This window comes from Equus asinus, chromosome 1 (assembly GCF_041296235.1).
Source record: "Equus asinus isolate D_3611 breed Donkey chromosome 1, EquAss-T2T_v2, whole genome shotgun sequence".
Lineage (NCBI taxonomy): Eukaryota > Metazoa > Chordata > Mammalia > Perissodactyla > Equidae > Equus > Equus asinus.
Genome location: NC_091790.1, coordinates 100,609,799 through 100,622,578, shown reverse-complemented (window position 1 = coordinate 100,622,578; position 12,780 = coordinate 100,609,799). Strand labels below are relative to the sequence as shown.

The 12,780-nt window shown below is 42.1% G+C and overlaps 1 protein-coding gene across 1 annotated transcript; it reads right to left on the bottom strand.

Annotated features, from left to right (window-relative positions):
* Positions 1 to 1,508: 1,508 nt before the first annotated feature.
* Positions 1,509 to 11,560, bottom strand: H2AZ2 (H2A.Z variant histone 2). The gene is made up of 5 exons (XM_014828372.3): positions 11,369 to 11,560; positions 6,990 to 7,067; positions 4,303 to 4,416; positions 2,512 to 2,641; positions 1,509 to 1,842 (listed from the first exon to the last, which is right to left on the bottom strand). Exons 1-5 carry the CDS (start codon positions 11,369 to 11,371, stop codon positions 1,781 to 1,783), a joined length of 387 nt encoding a protein of 128 aa, XP_014683858.1. The 5' UTR covers positions 11,372 to 11,560; the 3' UTR covers positions 1,509 to 1,780.
* Positions 11,561 to 12,780: the final 1,220 nt, after the last annotated feature.

Sequence of the window (12,780 nt, the reverse complement as noted above, 5' to 3'; positions counted from 1 at the left end):
AAATTACAAGAAAAACAAAGAGAAGAGAAACTTCTAGGTTAAAAAGAAACTTATATCAACAAAATGTAAGATATAGATCTTCTCTGGATCCTGATTCCAACAAATCAACTGTAAAGACCTAAGAGACAGGGGCCAGCCCTGTGGCCAAGTGGCTAAGTTCACGTGCTCCGCTTCAGCGGCCCAGAGTTTCACAAGTTCGGATCCTGGGCACAGACACAGCACCGCTCATCAAGCCATGCTGAGGTGGCGTCCCACATGCCACAACTAGAAGGACCCACAACTAAAAATACACAACTATGTACCTGGGGCTTTGGGGAGAAAAAGGAAAAATAAAATCTTTAAAAACAAAACCCCAAAAACAAAGAGACAATCAGGGAAACTTGAATACTGATTGGATATTTGATATTTATAAAACATGTCAGCTGTCTTAAGACAATGGTATTGTGGTTATGTCTAAAAAGTGTCCCATCTTTAGAGAGACACACTGAAGTAAGGAGACATGAAAACAATTCATACCTATAACAGGATTCAAACCAATCCACTGGGAGGAGGGCTCAGGTGGGGATACAGGTAAAACAAAACTGACCACAGGATAACTGCTGAAGTTGGAGGATGAGTACACAGGGGTTCATTATACTATTCTCTTTATTTTTGTGTATTTTTGAAAATTTCCATAATAAAATAAGTTTTTAAAATGAGAGTTTTGTTTTGATAGTATTGTATTATAAAACATTAAAAGCTTTCCTTTTTTAATGAAGACTTCCAGGCAGAAAAATATAATTTTCTGATGGACCATTAATGGGTACATTAACTTAAATCTTACAATAGTTACTTAGAAACTGACAAAGAAAATAACTTTTAAATTATTGTACAAATTACTGAATATTACTGTATCAATAATACCAATAAAAGTTGGAATTTTAAGCCAAAAGAAGAAAACTGATGAATTTAACTTCAATTCTATATAGAGTGTGGGCTCTGGAGTCAGCCAAATCTAGGTTTGTATTCTAGCACTGCCATTTTCTATCGACTAGATAAATGTTTTCTGGCAAACCATTTACCCTCTCTGAGCCTCAGGTTCCACATCTTTAAAGTGGGGGTAATAAAATTTCTTGATCAGTAAAACACTTAGCACAGGGCTTGCCACATAGTAAGTACTCATTAAATAACTAAAATAATTCTGCTATCCTATTTCATCAATTCTAAATGCACACGTTTTCATATTCTAACATCTCTAAAATCAGGATGCATATCATAAGTGATGGCGTATCATGGTTTAATTGGCAGAGTTTTTCTTTCTTTTGTGGTATGTAAAATACTGACGCATACTACAAATAGATAGCATCTGAGATTCAATACACTATGGTAACCATCATGGTAAAGCCATATTCCCAATTTCTGCTTTAAGATTGTTCTGAATATATGATAACCAATTTGAAATTTAAAAAATTTCCAAGGATGAGCAAAATATTTCCAACACATCACAAACAGAACAGTTTTGAGACAAATTATTTTTGTAAAAAATGGTTTATCAATTCCATTTTTGTATAAAACACATGGGAGAAATCTAGCCAATCAACACACAGCTGTTGCCACATGAAAAGGTACTTTTATCAAACTTCGAGTCTAAGAACGTACAAATGTTTCTTTTATGATGTCTACAGTAATTGTCTATGCTTTTCCATTTAACTGTTTTAAAAATTCCACATATCCCCATTATTTCTTCTGTCTCAGTTACAGTACAATGACGGGGAGGAAGAGGGTTGGTTAAAACAACTCTCTAAGCAGTTTTCTGCTGTCCCTTCTTTCCAATTAGAGACTTGTGGATGTGAGGGATCACACCTAGAAAGAAAGGAAAAGAAAGAGTATTATTAAAAAAACCTATAAGCTGGCTATATCTTATACTTCAGTGCCTCAACCAAAAAGAGCAATTATACAAAGAATGAAATTTACTTAAGTCCTCTTTCACATTCTGATCCTGTTAAAAAGTATTTACATCAGGACTCCCCTCTCTTTAGAGGGGTTTGGGAACCCCTCTAAAACTGTATGTAAAATGGTATGATTTAATGTTTTTTGGAGAGGAGTAATCATAGCTTTCAAGAGGTTCTCCAAAGGTGATCCAAAAAGGATTAAGAGCCACCAACTTATATCCCATCTTCACCGATCCGGACTCATCTGACTTTCAACATTAATCAATTTCTCAAGATCATTTTTCAAACATAGTTTACAGGGTATGGGAAATATCTTAAACACCAGGTTTTAAATATCATATATGAAATTTAAATAAAGAACTTACTAAAATAAAAATAGCACTGTATATGGCTACAAGGAGAAGAAATATTTATGAATCATAATGAAAAGAAGCCTAGATGTGTAATAGATTTAACACTTAAGGAATTTAAGTTTATGTTTTATAATTGGCTATTCAAATGCATTAAATCACTGATCCGAATTATATTTTAGTTAGAAAGGCCAACAGCAATCTAGGTTTAAGAGGTAATTAATACATACCACCCCCAGCTATGGTAGCCTTGATAAGAGAATCCAACTCTTCATCACCGCGGATCGCAAGCTGCAAGTGACGCGGAGTGATCCGCTTTACTTTAAGATCCTTGGAAGCATTACCTGCCAGCTCCAGCACCTACAAGGCATCCGTGAGAGCACATCAAACAAAGAGTGAATGTTTAAGGATTCGGTGTAGACTTGCAATCATAGCTAAAAAGATCACTATAGACTCTGTACATAAAACACACAAAATACATAAACCAATAATACATTTTTCTTTTTCATATTTCTATAATGCCTTTATAGAACTCTCATTACTTCATTTGACCCTTTCATATTCATTGTCTGCAAGAGCACTAGAGACTTGAGAAAAAAACCTGAAAACCTACCTCTACAGAAAGGACAAGGGATAATACTATCCTTTAGCCAAGATTCTAAATGTGAACATCTAGAAAAATCATGTATTTTTTTTTTTCTTTTTCTTTTGAGGAAGATTAACCCTGAGCTAACATCTGCCACCAATCTTCCTCTTTTTGCTGAGGAAGACTGGCCCTGAGCCAACATGCGTGCCCATCTCCCTCCACTTTATACGTGGGATGCCCACCACAGCATGTCTTGCCAAGCAGTGCCACGTCCGCACCCAGGATCCGAACTGACGAACCCCGGGCCGCAGAGAAGCAGAACGTGTGAACTTAACTGCTGGGCCACCGGACTGGCCCCTATGAGAGTTTATTTTTGCACTGCCCTTAACGGTTGGAATTTATCTTAGTACTGGTAGCAAGTTTAAAAATATAATTAAAATAATTTCTTATTCAGAGTTTTTAACATCACTGAGCCCTATAATCTGTAGGCAATAAGCTAAAAGCCCTACTGGGAATTTTCAATTAGAGGAATCTCAAAGTCCCAGCTGGCCATAAAACTGCATTTTTAATTTATTTTTTGCCTCCATAGTTGAGACTGTCCATAATTCAATGTTAAATCTCCAATGGGACACAAATGACTTAGTGAGGCTAATGAAATGACAGCAATGATAATTAACATACAGGTTACACCTATATCTTTCAGCCTAGCTCTCAACCATATCTTTCCTGAGTGAGAACCCTTCCTTTGTTTCTGCTAGGTTGGCTATCTCTACTACTAGACTTGCTTACTCTCAAATTACTTCTCTGGCTTGGAATGTAGCTGAAGGAGTTTCATGGCTTTCCATTTGTTTTCCTTAAGAGGGGCTGGGATGGAGGAAGTGATGGTCATGACCTAAGAATTACGAACTCGTACTCAATTAACTTATCTTCCTGAAATGTCAAACTGAACAGATACAGCATTTTACGCATACAACCATGCAGAGAACCAGAAGGACTGATTAAGTCTTTTACCAAATTTCATATCATCTTATTTGTGATTTTTTTTACATATCATCATACTGGCAAAACCTTATCCTACCCCAACTCTTCATTCACTAAGAAGTTATGCTGTAACTTCACAAATATCACATTGATTACATACATACTTCAGAGTTAACTAGTAGTACAGTATTTAAATTGTTTTACACTCCTTTGTCATGTCACTTAAATATATGGATTGTTGACTCTGGCTTAACTTTAAAACGAGTACACCAAGGTTCTTTTTGACATTGGTACTAGGTAATAGGCTGATAAGATACATCTAAAACTGCTATTAAGGAAGCCAATGAGCATATGCGTCTTTTTTGTTTCAAACCCATATTCCAAGGGTTTCAGCCATTTACAGTCTAGGTCACCTTTTAGATTCCCATAGATGACAGACATTTGCCCCACAAACCTCAGCAGTGAGGTACTCCAGAATTGCAGCACTGTACACTGCAGCAGTGGCACCGACCCTTCCGTGGCTTGTGGTACGAGTCTTCAAATGTCTGTGGATGCGGCCCACGGGAAACTGAAAGAGACATCACCCAAACGGGGAAGCATGAAGAGTCTTAACACTGCATTACTGAGTGTAATCAAAGGTTGAATAATGAGTAAAGCATGAAATAAAAAATTTGGTTACAGATATTAGAAGCCAAACTTATTTGGCAATTAAGAGTTTCCAGGGCCTGTGTGTTTTGCCCTAGTAATCAGCCTAATATCTTCATGCCTACTTTTATCCTGCTAAGCAGAGAATAAAAGTTTAAAAAACAAGAACCACCACAGGGTTTTATGAATTAATTTCTGCATAATATGGAATGTCATTATAAAATGAAGAGAAACTATGCTGTGCAGCCATCAACTGCATATCCCACATGGCCTAATAACTGTATTGTATCTAATTAATTCCTTCACATAACAGCCTCATGTGACTTTGAACCTCCACCACCTTCCTTGGGCCCCAACTCTATTCTTCTTTCCTCAGTTTCAAGAGGTGACCTGATAGCTAAGAAAAACCAACAACTATTCTCTCATTATGACTCTTTCTCCTTTCTAAGAAGTACTTGCTCACTTCCAAGGTATCCTAATCCTCCTTGTCTGTGCCCTTGACTGTCCCCCATCAACTTTCTTACAGACCTTCCTCACCCTGTTACTGCTCCAGCATTTCAACAGCTCCAATTATTACTTCCTTTCCACTGGCTCCTTTCCTTCTGCACACTTCACTTAAAATTTCTCCACGTCTATGGCAACTGCTTCCAGTTACAGTCCAGATATCTCCTTTCCAGCACAAAACTTAAAAGCAAATCCTGAAACCCTTATTGTCACCCATTTTCTCCTAATCCAAACTTAGCTTCTGTTAAACACCTTTTTTTTTTTTTTTTTAAGATTTTATTTTTTCCTTTTTCTCCCCAAAGCCCCCCGGTAGATAGTTGTGTATTCTTCGTTGTGGGTTCCTCTAGTTGTGGCATGTGGGACGCTGCCTCAGCGTGGTCTGACGAGCAGTGCCATGTCCGCACCCAGGATTCGAACCGACGAAACACTGGGCCGCCTGCAGCGGAGCACGCGAACTTAACCACTCGGCCACGGGGCCAGCCCCTGTTAAACACCATTCTTAAAGGCCAGTGGTGACATTTTAATTATGGAATCTATTAAACACTTCTAGATTGCATCCTTAAGGAGAAAAGGCACAACTTTTGTTGCTGTTGTTTATACTCCTTCCCTAAGTAATTCTGAGCTCCCTAAGAGCAGGATCCATGCCTTATTCCCCTCAGCATGCTCAGTGACTGGCATGTTGTCTGACACAAAGAAGGACCTCAAAAACCATTTCTTCTTAGGCTGCAGAGATTACATAGAATTCTAATAGTAACTCTGATTCCTCTTCAGTCTTTCCTTTCTCTGACTCAAATACCATGTGTTTCTGAGGCATCCACCAATGTCTTTGTGTTTCTTTCTCATGCTCTACTTAGGAAACTCATCCATAGCATGAACTGCCAATTTTATATAAACGATCTTAAACTTGTAATTCTTTCAATCACCTCTCTTGGAAAGCTTGACTCAAATCTACAACTTTTGGACATTTTTACACAGATATTTTGGTGGAACTTCAAAATGACTCCACTGAAATTTATTCTCTCATAACTTGCCCCTACTACAAACTCCTCTGTCCTTCAGGTTCTAAGCCTTAGAGAAACCTTTCTTTGACTTTCCTCTCAACCCTATATCTCTCCTCCCACTTTCTGGGAGCACACACACACCTTCTATTCTTTTCATCCCACTCCGGTTCAAGTATGTATCTTATTCCTAAACACCGCAATAGCCTCCATCTGTCTTCTATCTCCTACTTCAAATTAAGGACATTTCAAATAAACTCTAATTAAGATTTACATGATGTTCTAAAATATAGAATGTACCCATAGAAGGTAAGTTGCTGTCCCCCTTCTTTCAGTACCACCTGGATCATATCATCCTCTTACTCAAAAACTTTCAATGGTTCACCACTGCCAAGAGGATAAAATCCAAACCCTACAGCCTGGCCTTTAAACTTTCCTGTTTAAAAAGTGTCTCTTATACGTAGGGAATAATTTTTACTCAGCCAGAAAATTTTGAGTTTGTGGTTTAAATTTGCAAATATATGAAATTTGAAAATATTTAGTGTTTTGAGCATATCACTCAGTCTAAAACTGAAGCGACTGGGGAAATAATCAATGGTTAGTTCATTATTCTATCCAAAATTCTATCTCACCCTGTAAGTTAACGTACTACTACAAACACCTCTTCAAAACAAAAACCACAGCATACTCACTTCGATATGATACAATGTATAAAAGAAACAGGAACACAATTATAATCTAGAAATAACAGATTTTAAGAGAGCAAAATCACCAAATTAATTTAAGATCTTTCCATAACGTGTTCTCATTTGGAAGAAGAGAATACAAATTAAAAGACAGATGCTTTATGATTTAAATTTTGACCAACTAATCTCATTATTAAAGGTCAATAGTACAAGTACATTTTTGCAATTAATGGAACATCTATGGATCATGAATTACAACAGTAAAGAAAATAATTTAATAGTGAATTATGATAGCATGGATACATCACCTGTAGCCCAGCTCTCTGTGAGCGAGACACTGCCTTAGCTTTGGCCTTCCCACTGTCCTTTCCAGCTTTGCCTCCAGCCTAAGTGAAAAAAAGCTCCAGATGAAGAGTTGAAAATGCTATTTCAAAAATATTCAGAAAACAAAATTTCTTCTAGTTTTACGTTAGGTGTTAAAAAAAACAATCTGGGTGATCTCCTTCCTCAATTTTAAATATATGTGTGTTATACTAACATTTGCTAATTTATACAAAAATCAGGTTGGAGCCTGGCCTGGTAGCGTAGTGGCTCCACCTCAGAGGCTTGGGGTTTGCCGGTTCGGATTCTGGGCACGGACCTCCACACTGCTCATCAAGCCATGCTGTGGTGACATCCCACATAGAAGAACTACAAGGACCTACAACTAGGATATACAACTATGTACTGGGACTTTGAGGTGGGGAGTGGGGGAAGAGGAAGATTGGCAACAGATGTTAGCATGTTAGCTCAGGGCCAATCTTCCTCACACACACAAGAAACAAGCTTAAAAAAAATGAGGTCAAGGGGCCAGCCCCGTGGCTGAGTGGTTGAGCTCCTGTGCTCCGCTGCAGGCGGCCCAGGGTTTCATCGGTTCGAATCCTGGGTGCGGACATGGCACCACTCATCGAGCCATGCTGAGGCAGCATCCCACATACCACAGCTCGAAGGACACACAAGTAAGAATACACAACTATGTACCTGGGGGCTTTGGGGAGAAAAAGGAAAAAAATAAAATCTTTAAATACAGTTACCACCTGATGTACTCGGAGTTAGGATTTAAAAAAAAAAGAAAAAAAAATGAGGTCAAACCTTAAATACTTATTTAAAATGAGATTTAAAAAGAAAATTTGAAGATATTTCTCAAATTTTAGACTGAAGAATCTTCAATGAGTCAACATAACTTTTATGCTGGAAATATTACGTAATGAAATAATTTTGTTGGGTGTGAGGAAGACTGTCACTGAGCTAATATCTGTGACCTTCTTCCTCTATTTTGTATGTGGGATACCACCACAGCATGGCTTGATGAGTGATGTGTAGGTCTGCACCTGCGATCCAAACCCATGAACCCCAGGCTGCCAAAGTGGAAGATGCGAATTTAACCTCTATGCCACTGGGCTGGCCCCTAAAATAATTTTTTACAATGTCAACATATATAATTTCCACAGAAATATTCAGAACTTCGCTCTCTGGGAGGAAAAAAAAGCACCTTAAAAAAAAATTTAAACATAGAATTATCATATGCTCCAGCAATTCCACTTCTAGGTATATACCTAAAGAACTGAAAGAAGGGACTCAAAGAAATGTTTGTACACCCATGTTCATAACAGTATTAATCATAATAGCTAAAAGATGGAAATAGCTCAAATGTCCATTGTGTATAAATGGATAAACAAAACGTGGTGTATACGTACAATGGAATAGTATTGAGCTGTAAAAAGGAAGGAAATTCTTGATACATGCAACAGCACGGATAAACCTTGAAGACATTATGCTAAGTGAAATAAGCCTGTCAAAGAAGAACAAATATTGTATGATTCCACTTACATGACATTACGTAGTTAAAATCATAGAGACAGAAAGTAGAATTGTGGTTGCCAGAGGCTGGGGAGAGGGGTGGAACGGAGAGTTATTGTTTAATGAGTACAGAGTTTAAGTTTGGGAAGATGAAAAAGTTCTGGACACACTGGAAGTGATGGTTGCAAAACAATATTAATGTACTTAATGCCACTGAATTGTATGCTTAAAAATGGGGCCAGCCCAGTGGCCCAGCGGTTAAGTGCGCATGCTCCGCTTCCGCGGCCCGAGGTTTGCCAGTTCGGATCCCAGGTGCTGGCGTGGCACCGCTTGGCAAGCCATGCTGTGGCAGGCACCCCACATATAAAGTAGAGGAAGATGGGCATGGATATTAGTTCAGGGCCAGGCTTCCTCAGCAAAAAGAGGAGGATTGGCAGCAGGTGTTTGCTCAGGGCTAATCTTCCTCAAACAAACAAACAAAGGCCAAAATAGTAAATTTTATGTATATTTTATAATTAAAAAAAAAGACCTTCAAACTTACACTAATGGGGTTAAACGAATACGATTTCAAGTCATAGAAAATAAATACTTCTCAAATAATCTTAATATTTACTAATAGGATATGGTATATAAATGCAATGGAATATTATGCAGCCATTTCAGCAAATGAGGTACAGATATGTGCTGATAAAGAACAATCCACAAAACACATTTCTTCGTGAAAAAGGCAAGGTATACGCAAGCGGAGTGAGCCTTTGTTTATGTAAAATGGGGTATTACAGAGTGTGTGTACACACACATTTCTAGAAGGTGACACAATAAGGTAGACAAGTTATTTGCCTCTAGGGAGGGAATACTGAAGATCTGTATTGAGAGGGAAACCAATGTTCTCTTTTGGACTGTCTGATTTTACCATTTAAATATATTATTTCTTCACTGAAAAAAAGACAACAAAGAAATTAGTTTACAAGAATGGCTAGCTGTGTGAAGGTCTATATTTTTGAAGTAGAGGGTAAGATATGCAACGGCACATCCCCTTTGTAACACTTTTCTTAAAAATTTTTTTAAGTTAAAAGTCAACTGTACATAGTATCTTAATTGTCTCTCTCAGTTGACTTAATGTTCCTCTCTCAAAACCACATTAAAAAAAAATTAAAGGCCTTGGCAGGCATCAGAAGCAGGAAAAAAAGCCTAAGAACTAATTCGTATCTCTTTTTTACCTTTAATAATTTAGCAAGAGAGACTGATTTAACACAGAGAACTGAGAATCTCTAGATTTCCACCAGGATGCCCCATATATTTTAAGAATTTCTGACCATATTGCTACAGAAAAAAAGATACTGCATAATTTTTTGATATCTGAGGTCAGCTCCAGTAACAATATATTCCCACTTATTCCTCAAATAAAGCAATCTTTTCAGCTGTATTTGCTCTGGTATAAAACTTTTAAAACTTCTCAACTGGTATATGAGTCTAAAACTATCATCCTGGTGTGTCTCTATGACTGCATTATAAAATAAGAACTAGTTATCAATTAAAAGCCATCAACTGCAAAACTCACTAGGCTTCCCAATTTACTCTTCTTAGGCAATTTTATCCTTACTCTTTCAAATGCATATTTGTTCTTTTATCTATTTGCTTTTTAAGGACAGAGACATGAAATCAGCTTTTAAAAACCTCAACATATTAAATGACTATTTCCAAGGTTTTTGAGACTCCAGACACATTACTTACATTTAACAAACTTCTATGGTATCAAACCTGTATGAGTATAAAACTATACAGTAAATGAGTATTTTCTTTTCATAACTCCCTCAAAACTGCGCACACGCTCCCAACCTGCACATTCATTTTAGTATATCTGATGGCTGATAGAGAAAAAAAATGCAAGCGCTACAAAATTTTTCATTCTAAGAACTGGTATTAACTAAGAATTTATTTATTCTAAGAACTGGCGTTAACCTGGTCCAAAATATACCTATAGAGAGAACTGGAGCACATTTCATACAGAACAACCTGAAAACTGGATACCAAGATACTTTCATACTAGCCTAACAGACACAGGCTCACTTCCCCTCAAGTTTAAAATCTTAAAAACAAGAATGACAACTCGACGCCTCCTACCTTTCTAGCTTACTCGAACGCCTACGTATTTTCAGCTCCTGGTACAGGGAGACCCCGTATGCAACATGTCGCTGCAGAGTAAACGCGCGACACCTTAAAACCAGCAAGGATCACGCAAATCGTCAGCTCGAGAAGCCAGGCTCCAGAGTCGCTGTCACCGGTGCCTCGGTACGGGCACTGCACAGTGATCGCACTCCAGGTCACAGGGACCGACGCGCTCGTCCCTAAGCGCTGGCCCCGCTCTGAGCCTCGAGACTGTCACACATCCACCCGCTCTGCGCGGCTCGGGCTGGGCCCCGCGCGACGCCACCCCACACTCGGGCGCCCTCTCCTCCTCTCAACTTTCCAAGGGGCCGAGCTCGCGCTCTCACGTTTCGGAAACGCCGCACTTTTCCTCCCGAGCTCTGCCTCAGGACCAAACCCCGCACAATTCAGGACTCAAAGTCGGTCGCAGGGGGCGCGGAGGTGCTGCCGCGCCGCCAGGGCCGCCCCGGCCTCGGCCCGCTCCCCTCGCTTCGCCCGGGAGCCACGGAGAGCAAAGCTGGGACCGCGGCAGCCCCGCCGTCACCGCTGCCATCACCGCCTGACGCGCGCCCGCCTGACGCCCGCCCCGCCGTCACCGTCGCGCCTCACGCCCGCCGCCCCTCACACTCGCCGCCTCAACAGGTAGTGGCGTCGCCCAGCTATCGCCGCCCGCCCACCCCGGCCGCCCAGGCACCCTCACCATGGTCTTGGCTGCTCCCGCCCTCGCTCCCGCCGAGCCGCTGCCGCCGCTACCGCCGCTGCTGCCGCTCCCGGAGCACCGACCGCCGCCGCCGGAGCCGGGACAATAACCGGGACCCGCCTCGCGCCGCCCCGACCAATGCCTGCTCGCCTTGCTCGTTTGAACCCCGGCGGCCGCCCAATCGGACGCCTCCTTCTAGCCAGACCCCGCCCCTTGGCACCTCCTCCCTAACGGCTGTTTGTTTTTGCACACGGCACGCGGAGGCGGGGCCTCCAGCCCCAACACGGCCGCGCCTGTGCGCGAGCAGGGGCGGGGCCACGCTCCGCTCTCTGCCAGTCTCCACGGGCCGAGTCTGACGAACGGAGGGACAGACCAATGAGGGCAGACGGCTGGCGGAAATAAGCCAATGAGAACATCGCCCGCGAGCCAGGGAGGCGGGCCTCCGGGAACGACAGCGGGATTAGTCAATGGTGAGGCGATTGGCGGTGGCGGTAGCTTTCCCGCTAGTTCTCGGCGTTGGCTCTTGGGGTTCTGAGAGCTGTTTGGGAGGAAACGGTTGTGGGGTGGCTTCTCGCGGCGGGTTTTCACAGACTTCGAGGGTTTTTTTCGTGCTAGCTGGGACTCGTCTCGTGGCGGGCACTCTTCCCGGGCAGCGGCCCTCTTCCTCAGCTCTTTCCCGCCGGCGTTAGGTTAGCCGTGAGGACGCGCAACGAAAAGGGAGAGAAGCTCTGAAATGGGGTCAGCGTCCCCGCGGCCGCTGCGAAGCGGAGGGACTGCGCGAAGGCGGGCGTGGCCGGCTCTCCCGCGAGCTGGCCCGGCAGGGTCCCCGCGGCGCCCACCCCACGGCTGGGACAGCCCGTCAGCCCCTGGACCGCACGGCCAGCGCTCGCCGGCGCCCAGGCCCGGGTTCCCGGGTCTTCCGACCCGTTGCAGCTTTCTGCCTTTCCCTCTTTCCCCGGTTTCGTGCACTGTCCGCGCCAGGCCGCGTTCGGGGTGCCAGGAGCCGGCAGTCCACGCGGGGGTTGCGAGCTAGCGGGGTTTTCCCAGGCTGGCATTTCACAAATGTGTCACCAGCTGGGCAGATCCTGTTCCAAAGTGTGAATTGTTTTCTTTCTGACACGGAGGAAGCAACGCGGGGGATGTGAGTTTGAGGAGAGGAAGGGGGCGAGCTTCCAAATAAGAGTTTGGGAAAACGAGAGTGAAGGTGTAGACGGGTGTGAGGAAGGAGGGGCCGGTGAGATTGGAGGCGTGGAGCAGTGTGCCCAGATTAACGGAAAGCCTGGCAACGAGGGAGAGGAGTTATGAGTTAATTGAGGATGCAATGACCATTGTGAGTTCCTGCCCCTCCTTTCGTGTTTCTGGCCTTAGTGAACGAAGTCTAAGAGACCTACCAAGGCATCTACCCGTGGATT